The sequence below is a fragment of the Micrasema longulum genome, unplaced genomic scaffold, assembly GCF_059751315.1.
Source record: "Micrasema longulum isolate JH-2025_06_02 unplaced genomic scaffold, ASM5975131v1 h1tg000198l, whole genome shotgun sequence".
Lineage (NCBI taxonomy): Eukaryota > Metazoa > Arthropoda > Insecta > Trichoptera > Brachycentridae > Micrasema > Micrasema longulum.
In genome coordinates this window covers 465477-484891 of record NW_028277403.1, presented here as the reverse complement: position 1 = coordinate 484891, position 19415 = coordinate 465477, and the positions used below count along the sequence as shown (strand labels likewise).

The window sequence follows — 19415 nt, the reverse complement described above, 5'->3', positions numbered from 1 at the left end:
TTTTCAAACACTAATTTTGTTTTCTACCGACCGGTTTCAAAGCTTCACTTCAGCTTTTCAAGCTTTTTTGTTGGAGTATAATTTATTTATGCATCTTATCCTATTTTATTTTAACAGTGATTACTAAATATTAAACCTAATCAAAAATACGTAGTTAATACTTCAAATATTTTTATAAGGTAGATTAATTCACGGTAACAAAATAAGAAAAATCGGACATCACAAACAACATTCATAATCTTTATTATTATAATAAACATTATTATGTACATGCCAAACTGTAAGTACCTAATTATTCAATTAATTTGGAATGATAATAAGAACATGCCCCGTTAACAATTTTCCCTACCCATTAAAAATATTTTGAGACTCATATTGTCTGTGGTTTGTCCTACGGCAACACCGAAATATCCGACATCTTTCTTTCGTTTTTGGTTAGAAAATTAGCGACCACGTTGCTTTTCAGGTGATCTATCAAATTGTCAATTTAGTTATTTAAATGCAATATTCGTTAAGTTAATCGCATATATTTAGTTCAATATTTTTTAATATTACCACACAGTACCCTCTAAAAATTAAAAAGTGCCGGCTTAAATAAATTATTTGAATTTCAAAATTCGCGACATGCTGGTTCCATTTTGACATTCGTCGGGCTTTTGTTTTTAGTTAGAATTTTCATTTATCATATCAAAATTTTAAGTTGTAGTCCTTCTGCTTTCAGTGGCCACAATGCAGATTTTCGTTAAGACCCTTACGGGTAAAACCATCACCCTCGAGGTTGAGCCCTCTGACACCATCGAAAATGTCAAAGCCAAGATCCAGGATAAAGAAGGAATTCCTCCAGATCAGCAGCGTTTGATCTTCGCCGGCAAGCAACTGGAAGACGGACGCACCCTGTCGGATTACAATATCCAAAAGGAGTCTACTCTTCACTTGGTGCTCCGACTTCGAGGAGGTTAGTATTTTTCATGAAATTGCGCAGTTGTCTATGTTAGAATGTGGTTTCTTTCACAGTTAAAATCTGGCCTATAGAAATAAATTTATGGCATTTAAGTAAAGAGGTACATGTCACTAAAATTGAGAAAATTAGTTAAGTACGCTGATCCACTCTATAAGGCAGTGGTATTTGGCCGGTGTTCCGTGGAGCAATTGTGCACCGCGAAAAATAAAATAAAAGCAGAAAGTTTGCAAAACAGTGAAAACTGAAAAGTCCTTCGCGAAATTTATGCCTTTATGAAAGCCAATGGAAGATCTAATTATGATTTAGATTTTGCCAAATTGATCGTACGCGTCTTTTGTTGGCCTCATAGGCACAACTTGCCGAACCCTAGAATACCCCGGCAGACCATCCGCCTTCGCACTCTCGGGTTTGCAGTTCTCTTTTTGCTGAGCTTTTTAGTTCTTGTTTCGGCATTGCACCTTGCAGCGTGCAGTGCCATCTTCCAGAATTTAAATCATGATTCAGAACAAATTTTTTACAACAGAGGGGAGTATAAGTGGAAGTCGTGACGATGTTGCTAGAAATATCGTCACGTTAACTTGTAAAATTCATAACGCCACAACTAGTAAAAAATGTGTTTTGGCATTTTCTGTTAGGACTTCAAATATATTGTCATGATTGTAGAACAATGATGCATGTGATTTTCTTGAACTTTACATGAGAGCAGTTAATTTTTATTTGTCACATATGCCAACTCTAAGTAAAATATAAGTATATCTTGATATTTGGGTTAGTTATAAATAAATAAAAAAATTCAGCCCTGGAGTATAAAGCTTTTGTATAAAACTGTTTTAAGATCACATATAAAAGAAAGTTAATGTCAAATGTTTCACACATCCATCATTGTTCTACGATCACGACGATATGTGTGTTAGTTAAACTTGCATTTTCATACAATATTCCATTATTTAAAAAATATCAGAAAATAACTTCACTATCATTTGTTACTGAATTAAAAACTGTTTTTATTCCCCCCCGAACAAAAGTAAGTTTGGGACTTATGAGTTTTACAAGTTAGGCCGATGATATGTCTCATCACAATATACCAAGTAAAACAAGAAAAATTAATCAACTGATGAATATTTAAGTTTCGGTTTTATGAGCATCAACGAGGAAGGATATCACATTCCCCTATGTGTTGTATGTGGAGCACCCCGACCTTGTATCAAAAAGATTACCTGCCTACTTTAAAAGATTGTTAAGCACGCAAGCTAACCAGGTGAAATCTTTTGAAGACTGTTAAACTATCCAATAAAGCACAACGCTTTTAAACCAATGTTTATAGGAGGAATACCCCAGATTGGAGGATGGTTATTGTTATGCCTCCATACTATACAAGGGAAAAGGCTCTAAGGTGAAATGCCGAAATTATAGAGCTGTTGGCGAAGTATATTGGTAGAATACTGATTTAGAGAGTAAGAAAAGTGACTAAAGATATAATGTGGGATGTATAAAGTGGCTTTATGAGTTGAAGAGGGTGTATGGATCAAATATTTGCTTTAGATAAACTTTTATACAATTTTATTCTAAGTTGTTGTGTTATGTAACTTGCATTCAAACTGCCTTGAATTGCATGGAGGCAAATATGAGAAGAAATACACTATTTATTATTTATTTATTTAATAAATGCCCAGAGGGCTCTTACAATATATAGTTCAAAAGTACATAAATATAATTGTAGCAAATAACATAAAATAAAATCACAATTATTACACTAAATATGTAAAAAGAAAAATGAAATAAAGTAAAGATGATTAGAAACAAGAAAACACATTAAAAAGAGGAGAATTAAGGCGATGGCCATTCAATAGATAGGATAGCTGGTTTAGTGCAACAGCTCAGCATAATTATTAGCAGTTCCATTGTAGAATGGTGGGTGAAGTTTGTCTGGTTGTACTCGCATTGGAACATGTAATGGAGTCTGGTGGTCCTTGTGGGTGGGTACACGAAAGTTTATCAGGGACAGTAATTTTAGACAATCTATTAGGGTACATATCACTGTGCATTAGAGTGAGGTAACTAGTTTTATTCCATTCTATCAAATCATTTGCATTCCAAAAGTGCTCACACTTATTTTTCTAAAACTGTTTTAAAAATAAATTTAAGGAAATTTAGAACTTCACAAATGCTGTAAGACTTATTATTATGCATGTTACCTGGTTTGATTTTTACTACCTTTTAAAATAACTTTCTCTCGTTTTCAAATTTATCAGGTGTTTAATAGTTCACCAAAATACATTATATAATTGAATTAACAATGTATTCTTCACTGGAAAAAACCCGTGCTGAGGTAAAATTTTAGTTTAATATGATTTATTTATTTTTTGCACTAAGAATAGTTTTATAAATGATTTAAAATATATTGTTACGAATCTGAATTGAACTGGTGTGCAAATCTAATGTCTGAGGTTCGAATCCCACTCTGACAGTTATTTACGACTAGTAGTAAATGGCATAAAATTTTTAATATTTAGGGATTTATGAGAGCCATATATCACACCTCCAGAAGAACAATGACGCATGTGCGAATAACAATATTTTCCAGAAAATGCATTTAAACATTCAAAAATATTTTGAACTTGGGTCATAGCCTAAGTTGTAACTGTATTAACAATTATGCGCATATTATTACATTTTTAGTTCTATGAACATGACATTTTTTTGTTTTTTAAGTTTTGAACAGCCCATTTTATAACTTTAAAAATGAGTTGTACCCCCCAATTATGTCATTGTTCTGCTAGAATTTTGTTAGTATATCAATTTAGCTGATTAATAATCGCAGGAAATTCGGAAGGAAATTGAATTAAGTTTTTTTTATGTATAATTTTAATTAGAATCATAAATTAAAAAAGCTGTTTTAAAAACTATGATAAAATTAAGGTATTATGTTACTATACGACAATGACATTACCGGCCTGTGGCGGAAATAAATGTATTTAGCAACTTCATCTGTGTTCGACTAGTACTAGACTAATCAACTTTAGGATTTTCGACAATACTTATCTCGGTTTACGAAAAACTTGCCTTGTGTCATTGTTCTCCTGTAGGTGTGATATGATAAAAATGTGTGGGAACTCTTCATTTCCGTTGCTTGATAATAAAAACACTCGCACGAGAAATATCTAATATTTCTTTCGAAACAAACTTTTTCACAATGTTTTGAAATTTGTAGTATACTCAGTAATTAATGTCTTTAAGGTTGTATTAATCTAGCTGAATGAGTATTTTTTGTTACCAACTAGTCACTATCAAAACAATTTTTTGCTCCAGTACCATTTTTTTTCCACCAGCACTTCTATCATATTTTTTTTCCAGGTATCATCGAGCCCTCTCTCCGTATTCTGGCCCAGAAGTACAACTGCGACAAGATGATCTGCCGCAAGTGCTATGCTCGCCTACACCCGAGGGCAACCAATTGCCGCAAGAAGAAGTGTGGTCACACCAATAACCTGCGCCCAAAGAAGAAGTTGAAGTAGACTTTTAAATCTCTCTTACACTCGCATTCCTTCATTTCTGGGTGTGAAGAATGTAACTTTATTATACTGAAACTCTAAATTAATAAAAGTCTTTTACGCAGTCAAGCTTCTTATTTGTAAATATATGCAGTTCTCATTGATTAATGCAAATATTGTACAGTCCTTTTATCTTCATTGCCATGGAAAAGTCAATATTATGTGTGAAATGGATTATGTATGAAAGACGGCATTTGAAATAATACCATTAAGTACTTGGTTGCAAGAAGCATTGCTTTCGTTTATTTGGGTTCGTTTTTTGCTATAACATTTTCTAGCAATCTTTGCTTCTTGCTTGCCATTTTCTCGACTTACTTTTCTTTAGGTTTATAGATTTTTATTATGATGGAACGATTGCAACTCTAATAACACCTGCGCAAGTGTGGCAGTGCTGAAACCCTAGCTATCCACCATCTTCTGTCCGTAGACAGTCACAATTCAACATGGTTGTTACATTCGTTCACTAAGGCCGGGTTGTTTGGTCAGTAGTAATAGTTAAAAAGCAAAAGTAATACAAAATTAAAGTTTTAAAAAAGTATTCCGTTTTTTAAATTGTTATTATTACTTTCGATCTTTAAATACTACTAATGATCAAACAATCCGGCCTAAGATTATTGTGACTCAAAAGTGTATTGAACCGTGTTATAATAATAGTGAGTTTTATTCAATGATCAATAGGGAAATATCACATACTACGAATACTAATAAAAATATATGAATTGGATTTAGAAACTTTAATCATATTTTCAAAATCAATATGGATATTGTGGAGAAATGTTTTCATACATATGTAATTTTAAAAAAGAATTTATAAAAAAATATGTGCCTAAAAAAACGAGACATGTTTGGCATTGATTATTGTTCTCTTTGCGTAATTAGCGCATCTAATGCATTCTGGTTTTCATCATTTAATTGAATTAGGTTGAATAAAATTGATAAAAATTAATGAAAATGAATTTTTATAATGTACGTTATCAGTAAAAAATTTAAATGCTGTATGGGACTGAGTTTAAATAGTTCGTAAGATGATAAGGAAACACTAACAATAAAAAAAAAATTGTGATGTCAAGATTCGTGACGATGTTCTATAAAAATTGAAAAAGTTCAAAATTAACATGAATCGTGACATATAAAGGGCGTGGCCAATGCAAAATTGTAAATGTAAAAATATTTTTTATGCTACTTGGTAAAAAAAAATTTTTTACGCAAAAGTATTTCATAGACCCTGATTGTTTTAAAAATAATGTGATATTTCCCTATTATGTAACCTTCTACAATGACATATTGACATCTGATTACACCCTCTAAATCTATTTGTATGTTTGACTCAACAAAAGTCTTTTAAACATATTTTGGGCATGATACATACTCATGAAACCAACTTACTTCCTTTAAATTGTTTCAATGGATTAGATGTCAAAGAAAGCATCTAGTAAATGGAATTAATGGTTTTCATCAGATTTTTTTTTTTTTTTTTAACTGAACTGAACCCTGAACCTGAAATGTCGATAAAATCATGGAAAATATCGAGATAGACTCATGTCAGCAGTCGTAGCATCGCCCAGGAGCTGAATATCGATCATAAAACTGTTTTGAACCATTTGCAGAAGGCTGGATTTTAAAAAAAAGCTCAATGTTTGGGTGCCACAAGAGCTGACGCAAAAAAACCTCAGGAACCGAATTTCCATATGCGAATCACTACTGAATCGCAACAAAATCGACCCATTTCTGAAGCGGATGGTGACTAGTGATGAAAAGTAGGTCACTTACGACAATGTCAAGCGACAGAGATCGTGGTCGAAAGCCAACGAAGCGGCCCAGACCGTGGCCAAGCCAGGACTGACAGCCAGTAATGTGTTGCTGTGTGTTTGGTGGAATAGACAGGGAATACTCTACTATGAGCTGCTCTCCTATGGCCAAATGCTCAATTCTGCCCTCGACCGTTTGAAGCTCGAACAGAAGCGGCCAGCATTGGTGAATACGAGAGGAATCGTGTTTCATCAGGACAATGCCAGGCCGCACACATCTTTGATGACGCGCCAGTAGCTCCGGGAGCTCGGATGGGAAGTTCTTATGCATCCACCCTATAGTCTGGACCTGGCACCGAGTGACTACCACCTGTTCCTGTCTATGGCCAACGCGCTTAGCGGTACAAATTTGGCCTCAATAGATGGCCTGTGAAAATTGGTTGTCCGAGTTGTATGCCAATAGGGACGAGGGCTTCTACGAGAGGGGCATTCTGAAGTTGGATTCTCGTTGGCAACAAGTTATTGAACAGAACGGCGCATATTTGACTTAAATCAGATGATTGTAGCACTTTTTATAAAGTATTGAAATAAAGGGAAAAATTTGAAATTACTTTTTCCCCAACCTATTATAACTGCAGTTATAACTTGTTTTCTCATTTTTTTTTAATTTAAAGAGTTTTATCAGCATAAAGACGATATATCTGTATTATATAGATAAAATCTGCCATTTTTTATATATTTTAATATATATTGCATATTATATTTTATGCATTATTAAAAACATGGTATGAGAGAATATATTTTTTTAATAAAAATAAAACATGGTGTAAAAGAAAGATTTATATCACAATTTATTCATAAATATCTAGATGTCGGAGAAAATAAATATTTTTAGACGAGGTATGTGCATCAAATATAAATATGTATAAATGAAGTGTATTTGCTACACATAGTAAATTATAAAAAAATAAATGATAGTTATACAGAGAATGTAGTAATTTTATGAGCTACATATTTTCCTTCTATGCATGGTTTTGCTACACAAAACTCCTCCAAACAATGTATTAATTTAGAATAAAGTATAGTTCTAAAGGATAATACAAAAACAGTAAACATTTATTCGAAAACCATTTCACCTTCAATGAAAAATATATTTAAAGTGAGATTCTAGAAATTTGTTTAAAGAAATTTTTTTGATTTTGCGGAAATTCGCCATAAACATTTTTTAATTCTTCGATCCAAATCACTGCGCCAGCTATTCTGCTTGCATTTTTTTTTTCAAATGCTACAATTCACATATTTGGAATATAAATGAAGAGATTTAGGTGACGGTTGTGATGGGCCTTTATACCTATCAATATACTGTTTGTAAATTTCCTTTGATACTCTGTTTACAGTTGGCGGTATGACGCTCAGTGAACTATCAATTGAAAAGCCACTACTAACAGTAACTTCTACTGTATTTATATTGCTGTTTATTTTGCTGGATTTTCGGTCCGTATTGACATATCGTTTATATCTGAAAATAATGTATAAGAATTATTAATATTGAATAATCTATTTACACTAAAAATGCTTATTGAAAGCATTGATTAGAAAGAAAATATGCTTCAGTGTGTAATTGAAAGGTGAGATAAATGAAGGGCTTAAAAACACCGACCCCATACACCAATTTTTATTTTTTAAATATTATAAATTTCTATTAGATTCTTACTAACTGAATAAGATGCATAGTGCATAATTACTTAGAAGATAATATTTTTAAACTGTAGTCTGTAGAAAGCAGAATTCCAACTTTTTTTATACTGGCAACACTGAATTACAAGTGGTTCGTTTTGCGTACCGTAAGTGTTACCAGAGAAAAGGCAAACATTCTTATATCAGTAAACTGTAGTTACCCACTAAATTTAACCTAGTGTGATTTTACTATATATTTACATGTTTAAGTTGACTCTGGAGGGTTTTTGTAGAAATATTCTTGTTCCTCTTGTGACGATCGGAAAAGTGTCCCAAATATCTCCAACATTAGTTGTGGTAACAACTGTTACATTTTTATTTGGTGAAGGACTTACTTGTCTAGTACTTGTATTTGAACTTGTTATATCATCATCTGATGAAGACTCACTATTGGAACTGAAATAAACAAAATAAAATAAAAATTATCAACATTTTAGCAGATAAATACCGGATTCAACCCTTAGTGACTTGTGGTTGACTTAAATGCATTAATATTATTTTATACGCACTCGCTAGAGTTGTTAGATCCTGTACTAGCTCTACCAGAAAGTCCGGGATTTTTGGAAGATGGAGCACCCTTTCCTTGCCCATATGGCATTCCTCGAATCACAAACGGACTGTAATTTGGAGTACACTGGGTCATCAGTTCTCTGGTTGAGTTACCCAACTGAAATATATTTTATTCAATATTAATTAAGTATATGTTCCTTGATAAGGTTACCTGACAAATTTTGAAATTATAAACAAAGCGCCCTTGAGGTATATATTATGAAAATGATGCTATATAAGTTATCCGTAATAATGGATGATTGCTTTTCATCCAATAGGTTGGTTGGTTGTTTTTTGTTAATATTTCTTGATACTCCATAATTAATGATTTTGATAAAAATGTCAACAAAATTCCTAGGTGTTATTTTCTTAACTGACTCAAGCGCTTTCACCTAGGTAGACTTCTTCAGGACTGGTAGATCATTGTGCAGAAGAATACTTCGAAGCTCAGAGAGTGATTGTGTCACCAATAAAGCGGTTTTAAGCATCATGAACAAAGAGAAGGAGTCACTAACCACTGTCAAAAGAAAAGCCTCATATTTTGGTTACATATTCCGCAATGAGAAGCACGTCCTTTTCAAACTTATTAAAAAAAGAAAAGATCTATATGCGACGGAAAATAGCATCATGGCTCCAAAATCAGACAGTGATTCGGTGTGCCGAATGCAGCAGCTGAATGTTTGTAATGTATATGTTATATTTAAATAAATGAATTGAATTAAATTGAATTGATTAGACTGGCCCAGGATCGTGATGATGAATGAACCAAAAATGATGGTTGCCAACCTCCCGTAGGAGTGGCAAAAGAAGAAGAAGAAATCGTTCACAAAATTTTGAATTCTACATATAAGTATTTCTATTTTAGAGACAGAAAACATATCATCAGTGATACTGCAGTACCGCGAAGCCTCATTTTTTTATGAAAATGTTTTTGCTGCATTAATTCATTCTATGGCCTAAGAGCCGTTAGTTCTTAATTATTTTTATTCACTAAAAATAATGATTGTTCTAGTACTCTAGTGGGTATAAGTAAGTATAAAGTAATGTTTTATCCCATGATCTTTGTAGACAAACTTGAGCCAGAGCCGAAGCCTTGGAGAGGAAGAAAAGCCACAGCAAAGCAGAAGGAATTCTCTATAGATTATTTTCACAATACTGTGAAAACCTATATACCTCAGTGTTATTTTTGGTTGGTTAAAATCGTAAGTAATACATTAACAGAACAGTTTTTAGGTTACCCCGTAGAAAAATAAAATTTACAGTTACGCAGTGTTGCAGTATCACTGATGATATATAATAAAAACAACTAGTTTATAAAACAGTTAGGAAAGTTTGTTATCGGACTAAAATTGAGATTAAGCAATATTTATTAGTTAAATGGTGAGTAAAAAAACACGGAGAAGACAACAAAGTGGGAATTACAACTCGCAACAGATTAAGTTAGCAATACCTTACATGTTACAAATTATTTTATGTTAATAAAAATAAATTAATACCAACCTTATATCCATAACATTCAGATAAAACACTGTACTCGTAAGGTCTATGGAAATCATGATAAGAATCAACCATTTCAATAGATTGGGTACCATCACATGTTCCTTCAAGGCGAACAATCTCATAGCATTTCTTCCTCATTTCAACATAAGAAATTGGCAGACATTTCATAACATCAGGATTCCACCATAAAGTCAACTGTTTTCTAAATAAATCAAACGAAATTGTGATTAACCAAAATAAAAGTATTGGAACGTATTCTAGTTAAAAGGGTATTTGAAATACGGTATAAGATTGTATTGATTTAGAATAGTTATTTCAATAAAATAAATACCTCTTTGAACTGATTGGGGTGTACTTGACAGCATCAATATGATGTAGATAATAATCCGTAGTGGATTCCCAAAGAGGGGGTTTGGATGGATCAGGCACGAAGAGTCCAAGAAACAGATTAATAGTATTTTGTTTCTCTGCATCAGAAAATGTATTGGAATAATATCTGCTAAGTGTTTGCATTATATCGTTTCCCTGAGATGTCCATGGTGCAGTTTTACGGTACGTTTTTATCCTAAAATATGCCATTGATAAATATTTGTTCAAGTTGTTTTGGTCAAATAAATTGTTATTGTACATACTATAATATTATTAATACAATGAATACATAATAGCAGCTAAAATATAAGGAATGAAAAATCATTAGGGACATAAAAATGATATGGATGCTCAAATTATATACATAAATTATTCATATAGAACTGGGTTGAGGTCCCGTGATAGTGTTGTGGACTCAAGGAACAAAGGTTTGACGTTCAAATCCTACAACTTGATTCCCATTTTTCTAGCACAAGTTATTTACGACTTTTACAAAATTGTCTGAAAGTTGAAATATTTGAAAAAATAATAACTCAAAAACTGCTTCATGGATATCATGGTCAACTATAGTTGTATTATTTATTGTAATGTGCAACTGTGTGACCAATATTCATTTACATTTCTAGTAATATTATAAGTTTTGTATGGTTAGTTATTTTATGTTATGTATAATTTTTATGTGACAACATTTACAATAACAATATTATGTGGAAGCCTCTAATTGGACTTTATGATATGTATTTATGGTATAATTGATTCTTATAAATGTCTGTTGGCTTTCCAATGAAATAAAAATAAAAAAAATAATAAAATCATTCTAAAAAGTAAATAGGTAGGTAATTTGTGGCAAGAATTCTAGTCAATTATCTTTAGTGTAAGTAAGTTATTAGAGAGTAGTTTAAAATGTATAATACCTATGAACAAGTTGTGATCCACCATATTGAAGTGCTAAAGTATCACCATGATCTTCATATAATCCTTCCAATATTCTAACACAGTCTGTATCAAATTCCAAAACTGGCGTGTCCAACAATCCTAATGCACATAACTATAAAAATAAGTAGTTTATTAGTGGTTTGGTACAAATGATTTTATCTGGATTCAGTACAGTATCCTTTGTATCAATAGATGTAAATAATAGTAATAAAAGTACTTATTCATTTTATATTCAATCACTAATAAAATTTTGAGAATAATTTTTAACATAATTGTCTAATTTTTATATTTTGAAATTGTTTGAACTTGTAAAATCGGGGAGCATAAAATCACAAAGTAAAATTATGCAAATTTCAAATTTATTAGATAAAAGAAATTATTTTTAATAAAAATAATTGAGTAAAATTCCAAAATTAGTTATGATCCATTTCTATGAGATCTATGTTTTGTGCCAAGTTGGGCCATAAACAAACCATATTATATCCGTTCACATCTGTAAATGAAATTTATATTAAATTCTACAGGTTGTTGATTGGCCCCCACAATGTTTATGTCAATAAACCAGAAACACTTGAGCAATTTAAACAAAACGTTAGTGATGAAATTAATGAATGAAATACCAGTAGAAATTTGTGAAAATGTGATAAAAAATGCTATAAAAAGAACCAGCAATTGTCAGGCAAACAGAGGCAGACATTGTCTTCCATATGTAATTCCCAACATTCAATAAAACATTTATCAGCATTAAACCATTTTATTTTAATTTGTCTAAAGTTATACAAAAATAAAGTTGTAAACCTTCCTTCATAACACAACCACTTTTTTATATTAAACAAATACTTTGTTTGCTAACCTGGTAGCCAAGAGCACATTTTCCAATAGCAAACTGAGCCGTATTAGTTCGATCGAGGCAATCAACACAGTTTACTCTAATAATGCCCGTCTGCAAAGTCCCTCCTTCATGACCAGATATGCCATAACATTCTCCTTGTGGCTGACAACTCATGAAAAACCCTGTTCTTTTTATCCCCATATGTGCAATTTCAGTTAACCTAAAGACATATCAAACAGATTTAAGTCTATTAATCTCACAGGGCTGGTCGTCAGGCCACAACTAGTGAATGCAAAAAATCAAACAGGCACGATCATTGGCCTCAAAGTTATCATATAAGTTTCAAAGTTTTTTTTTGTATGCTTAGATTTTTCAAGGTAATGTTGAGTGATATTAGATAAACTTGCCAATTAAACTCAATTCACCAAAACTCAATGGGTAGTAACAGAGAAAAAAAATATATAAACTAATTGTTTTGAAAATCGTTTATGATTTTTCACACAGTCTACAAAAAAAAGGCTAAGATTAAGAGTTAATATGTAAAAGCCTGAAATAAAGTCTGTCAGTTTTATATGGAAAGAATAAATAAAAAAAATACAAAATGCTACTTACTTATCAAAAACAGTAGATTCTTTGATTTTATTCATTCTAGCCATATCAATGTGATAGTATTGTATTAAATGTTCCGGTGGTAGGAACTGATTTAAATATTTTATGGAAGCGCTAAATTCCTCGCTTAAAAAAGATTCATGTTTCTTTTTTTCTCTTTTCTTTACAAGGTTAAGGATGACCGTTGGAGTTCCATATCTTTCAAACATGTGGTTGAAATGTTTGGCTGCTACTTGGAAGAAAGGATCTGCCAGATCAATAGATATGGCAGGTTTGGGAACCATTTTAGAAATATCTTGTGACCAATTTCCAGGTACTGAACCACGCAATTGCACAAAAGAACTGAACCTATTAGACAAAAAAATACTATTCATTTACATAAAACAAAAACACTTAAGAAACTTGGTGTGAAGAATATTGAGAAATCAAAGAGTTCAAATATTGTAAAGAAAGTAATTATTCTTTTGAAATCTGTAAAAAGTAAAAATGTTAGAAAACATAAAAACATACACATTTTATGTAACATTATCAAGTTAACCAATTGTTCAACTTTTAAGCCACTGCATCACTACAACCTTCATTATAAATCAGAATGTCTGTATCTCTTTTCAATACCGTTTAATTATATATAAATCATATTTATGTACTGACACTTATGTATATATTATTATGGTGTATATTTTTAAATCTTTACCTTCCGGTATTGAGGGATGACACCATTGAATCGTGCACCATTTGTTCGGTTTCAACCTCATTAGCAACATCCCCATCTGAATTAGCTCCTCTCTTTAGAAACCTTGTACCTGCATATCGGTTACTTCTCCTGGCTATTACGGTGATGTAAATGGACCGACCAAACACTGACATGTTAGATTGGTCCACAAATCCATGTGTAACGTATATTATCCAATCAGGATGCAATTGGGAATGTACAGGAGCCAACAAATGAGAATTCCATACGTATCGCCATTCTGGAACTGTTCTGATTCCAAATTCAAGAATCGATTCTTTTCTGAAAGAAATTGTAAAACAAGGCATCAATTTAAAATATTTATTATCCGTCAGTTAGTCAGTTAGTGTGTATTTTACTGTTTTATTTTTTTCTGGTTTCACCACCATTATTCCCTTTCCACACCTAATGACGCATAGGGCACTGCATCGGTACACCAATCGTAACCTATCTAAATTGTTTTTCTTGCATATATTTTTTATTTATTTATTTACATAAAGATAAATATTACAACAAACGAAAATGTGTATCCCAAACTCTATGAGGCCAAGAGCCCTGTGTTTTAGGGATACAACATAATGGAAAGTGGAAGCATGCATATTTTTTTATTCGCACCACAACAGGCCAGAAGGCCCAATTTCAGTGATGAATTACATCACAGAACACCCAGACTTGAGAAAAATCATATATAATTTTTGTGCTTTCACCGGGAATCGAACCCGGAACCTTCCGTGTGTGAGTCAAGTGTTTTGACCACTACACCACGGAGGCCGCCAATTAATATCAATAAACAATACTAAAAATAAAAATTATTACATAACCATAAATTTTAATAAACATCTGGACAACACGCTTAATAGAATGAAAATCTATGCAATGTCTCGCGGCAGTCTCCTGCAATGGTCTCTTCCCTTAGACAAAATCCAAACTTTTATCCTGAAAATGGCTTTCGTTCTGGAGAACTTAATATGTTCTTTCAGGACATTGAACACTCTTGGGGCCACAAAAGAGAAATTTCTCTAAAGGTAAGAAGATCAGTCTTATGCTTCAGGTGCCAGTCCAGGAACTATGAAATATTCTAGTGTAAAAACATATTTTTAAATAAATATTGCATAATGGGCAAACACTCTGACCACTACACCACAAGGCCAACTTTTTCTGGCTCAGTTAAATATTTTTAAAAAAGGCTTGGAAAGAAAAAGAATGGATACAGATCCACTATACATTTAGATAATATTTTTTTTAGAAGCTGATATTATTTTTAATGACTATGTAAACTTCAATTTGTTGTAACAGAAAGGGAAAACATTTTTGAGAAGGGAACATGGAAGTCCAGGCATTTATAAAGCTTATGACCTGCCATTGGCTGGTTTAAGTGGCCACTTTACACACTGCATAACATTCACGATTCTGCCTATGTTTCAACATACACATTTCCTCAACTCTTCCATCTGTTAAGTTTTGTGCAAAATAGCTGAAACCTTTATCACGTGGGTGAGATTCATCCGGCTGAACCAATTCACCTACTAGGCAATGATTCCCTTCTTAAAAATGTTTTCTCTCTGTGTTGCAACAAATTTGGATTTAAATAACTCCCTAGGGAGGAAATCTAGCATGTCTACAAACATTTGGAATACTCAAAACATTGTTGAAAAATTGTTTTTATTTTTATATTTCTTACCCCGAGTTAATATTTCTCTGGCCCATTTGTTTTTTCCATGTGTTGAACAGATCATCATCTTCAGATTTTCTTTGTACTTTTGGCGATGACTCTTCAAAATTAGATTCTTCATCAGCCAAGCCAGGACATGTATTGATTGAAAATTCTCTAGGTGGAGCTAAATTAACTTGCAAGGAGTGGGTCAAATCATAACTATAACTATAATAATAAAAACATGTATTTTACAAAGTGCAAATAAAAATAAACATACTTGAGTAATATGCAGACAAAAAGTAAAAAAATGCATCGCTGTGGAGAAGTAATCTCACACAACTTATTGATGCAAACAACAACAAAAATGGTTTGGGATTATAATATTATTATGACATATCATGAAGATAAACAATATCTTGTGATAATGTGCATAGGATTAAATTTCTGAGTTTGTTTTGATGTGGATAGTCATCTGCTTAAAATAAACTTTGTTAAATAAAATAAAAGTTGTTCCGCAGATATCAACCAATAACCATTAGTTTATCAGGTAGATCTTACCATCACCATAATACAGCATGCATAGAATTGAATAACGATCATCAGAACTCATAGATACATACATATAATAATGATAATTGATATAAAAATAGGTTCATTTTGGTAGATTGTAGGTAGGCGAATAAAAATGAAATAATTAATAATAAGCCATAAAAAAATATTGTAGATAAGGTTTATTTCAGTAGATTGTAGCTAGGCAAACAAACATTTGTTTGTTTTAATCAAAGTTTATTATGAATTGTGTTAATGCAGTTAGGAATGAACAATACGGAAAAATGAACGCTGATTTATTTGTGTTTTAATTCATGAGAAAAAATGAAATCATATGTATCCTATTAGATACATTGCCAAGAAAGGGGTTAGTAATAAAAAAAAATTAAAACCACTGAGCTCCCCCATTCAACACAACTTGTTCGTTATTTTCTAACACGGTTATTTAATACTAAAATAAAATAGAACCAAAATTAAAATATTTACATAAATCAAAAGAACACAAATTTTATAACGTATATGGGAATATAAATCTGCTATTCTTCACCTTGCTTTTGCATTATTCTTCATTTTTCACACCAAGTTGATTAAATACATAAATATCGTAAGATCCACCGTGAAATATTTGTTTTTATTTTAATTTTAAAAGAGCTGCAGCCCCTAAGTGATTATTTCAAAAAAAAATCTTACCTAAAATAAAAGTTGGTAGAAAGATCAATAGCTTGAAACATCCTGACATAGTGTTGCTCATCTACATGTTTTGGCCGAGCAGATTCGCTAGGAATGTAAATGAGGGATGAGTCTTCTATTTTGTATATGGAATGGAATCCTATGACAGCGACTTTTCTTCTTTTTGTTGCAAGTACAATATAGTAGCCTTCGAGAAATCTTACAAACCCTGGATAAAAATCATAGGAAATGAACAATATATAAACCTACATTTATTTATAAGCACCTTTTTAACAGTTAAAAATCTGTCAAAATAAGATTTGAAATAGTGGTGTCATAGAATTAAGAATATTCCAGAAACCGCCTACGAGCATCAAACAGAAGGCGACTAAACTACTCATAAATAAATAGTTTTACGTTTTGAACCATTAGTTTTTTTGTAGACGACGCTTAGTACGCAACTCTTGATTTGAGTTGAACTATGCCGTGTTGTGTCCTTTTAAAATGTAGAAATACTGCTAGAATCTTAAAGAAACAGGATGGGATCACATTTCATGTGTAATTAGCAAATGAATGTGTAAGTAGCAAATACATTACTTAAAAATTGAATTATTTTTCCATCTGTCAGATTGTCAAAGAAAACAAAACAATTTTTTTTACCCTACTTTGCTCATCTATTGAGAAAACTAATGAGAGTTGGACCTCGGATTAAACAACTCTGTGGTGGACATTTGATCGACATTATCTTTAAAACATCAAATATTATTTAACATGATATAAAAATATCCGTTTTATATAAAATAAAATTAGTTTTATATTTTATGTTCAAAGTTCATTAATTCAATTACTCTAATAAAATGACCCTTTACTTATCTACTCTGTTGTGTAAATCAATATTTTCACGTGCACAATAAAATTTTAGTGAAATTAACAGATTGCTTTTTTTTTTTTACCTTACATTTGTGTTATGATTATATTTTTTCCCATCGTGCAACATTACGCGGCGACATCACGAATGCGCGCGGCGAAAGTAGGGCATAGTGGGGGGATTTTTGGACACAGTATTCAAATATTATTCTACGCTCCTTCTGGAATATTCTTAATTCTGAGTGGTGTTATGATTTTATAATTCAGTATTTTTATCAAACAATGATTCTGTAATTTTGACTGTCAAAGTTTTAAGTTAAAAATATACATTTTTTAAGTAGTTACCGTTTATCAGAAATTATCAAAAGATTTTTTAAGACTTACTTTTTTATCAACAATAGTTTACTGTAAGTATTAAAGTAAGTTAAAATTTAAATGATAGACATCACAACTGAGATGAAGAACATTTTCCAACAGATGGGTTAGGTATTTAAAAAAATGTAAATGTTCAAAAATAGCCAGAATGGTGAATGTTACTCAGTGTGTAAAGCGATCACTTAAATCAGGCAAGTCATAAAACCTGTAAATGTGAAGACTACAATATTCCCTTCTCAAGGTTGTTCTTCATCTCCGATTTAAAAATGTTAATAATTTTTTATCGCAAATTGGAAATGGAGGACTTACTAACCGACAATACCAAATGCAGATATGACCTTAACTCCCCCAAACCTGGCAGAACGATTGCCTGTATCAATCATGTTAACAAGATGGTGTATTTCTTGCTGATTATATTCCACTTTATCATCAACAAGCAATAATTCTCTAGGATCAGTCCGATCTATTTTCAGTACTCTAAATCTTGTTTGTGTATTGTTGGAACCAATCAAATAAAATCTCTGGAAACCGAATTTAGTATATCAAATAATGTAAAACAAATACACAAAATTAATAATGTGCAATAAAGTACAACTTTGTTTGATTCACTCACAGCTTTGGTTTCATACAACGCTATGCATTGAATAGAACCGATAATCGGATGAAACTTTAACTTCTTTGAAGTCATTATGAAATAATTAACTTAAATTCTTGGATCTTACGCTAAAGTCCCAGATTACACACAGTTAAAGTCATCATTCGTTCATAAAATAACTGACATATGACAGCTGTCAAACTGTGTGTCAAACTAAAAAAAAAACTATGGATTAAAATTTCAACTATACACATTAAAAGTTATAGTATCTACCTGCAAAAAACAACAAATATACAAACAATCAAACCGTAAAGGGGTAGGCAGGGAGGATATAACGCAAAACCATTGTTTTTTTGCATACAGACTTTGCTAGAGCTACATTCATACACCCCATGCACGCACGACGATTATTTCAAATTTTGGGAGGTCCATCGTAAAATATTTGTAAAATTTAGTCATGCCATATCTTTCACGGATTTCGTCGTTTTCTACGTGCATGAACACAGAATCATAAATGTATTGTTTATGCATTATACATACTTTAGCCAATGTTTCGTTATTTATTCACTCTACATGTGCAAACCAACGCAGTACCCATTGTTTATTTGTCAATGATTTTTAGCTCTCAGCCTTGCAGAAATTCATACTTATACTAGATTTTTTTTTTATCAACACATTCACCAGAGAAATCTTATTTGACAGCGATTGGCTTATTATCACCCTTGCTTTCCTAATCCCCCATTTCACTTTCATATACATTTGACTTGGTACCACAATTCTATTGTGAACTACTTATTTCACCTCCTGTGACAAAGATATATATTAATGTATAATTACCAAAGTAATTGCCCGTAGCGCTCCATTCATTGTTCCCAGCACTTTCTAATTTCAACAGCCTTCTCCAAGATAGTACATATAAGTAATTAATTGTCATTTATAATTATAATACTATTTAGTAACTAATAATAATTTTAACTTAAATCACCATTATAATGTTAATCTACTGCAGCTGGTGAAAGTTTACTCATACACACTTTTTTGTGAATTAGTATGGATCATATTTAATAAATTAATGTTTACATTTTTTTGGAATAATACAAAAAGCCCGATAACTGGACCAAAAACGGAACAACCCTCAGAGTATATCATTTTAAATGAGCACAGTGGCTGTTTCGTAAAGGTCA

The 19415-nt window shown here is 31.8% G+C and overlaps 2 protein-coding genes across 2 annotated transcripts; one reads left to right on the top strand and one right to left on the bottom strand.

Annotated features, from left to right (window-relative positions):
• Window positions 1–422: 422 nt before the first annotated feature.
• RpL40 (ribosomal protein L40) lies at window positions 423–4576 on the top strand. The gene is made up of 3 exons (XM_088243272.1): window positions 423–466; window positions 722–955; window positions 4316–4576. The coding sequence occupies exons 2-3, from the start codon at window positions 730–732 to the stop codon at window positions 4474–4476; spliced, it is 387 nt and encodes a 128-aa protein (XP_088099398.1). The 5' UTR covers window positions 423–466; window positions 722–729; the 3' UTR covers window positions 4477–4576.
• A 2506-nt stretch (window positions 4577–7082) lies between these two features.
• On the bottom strand, window positions 7083–18460 carry FIG4 (polyphosphoinositide phosphatase FIG4). The gene is made up of 13 exons (XM_088243271.1): window positions 18250–18460; window positions 17950–18157; window positions 16416–16623; window positions 15204–15401; window positions 13487–13804; window positions 12796–13140; window positions 12205–12403; window positions 11330–11463; window positions 10378–10611; window positions 10047–10248; window positions 8507–8664; window positions 8199–8393; window positions 7083–7779 (listed from the first exon to the last, which is right to left on the bottom strand). The coding sequence occupies exons 1-13, from the start codon at window positions 18322–18324 to the stop codon at window positions 7539–7541; spliced, it is 2715 nt and encodes a 904-aa protein (XP_088099397.1). The 5' UTR covers window positions 18325–18460; the 3' UTR covers window positions 7083–7538.
• Window positions 18461–19415: the final 955 nt, after the last annotated feature.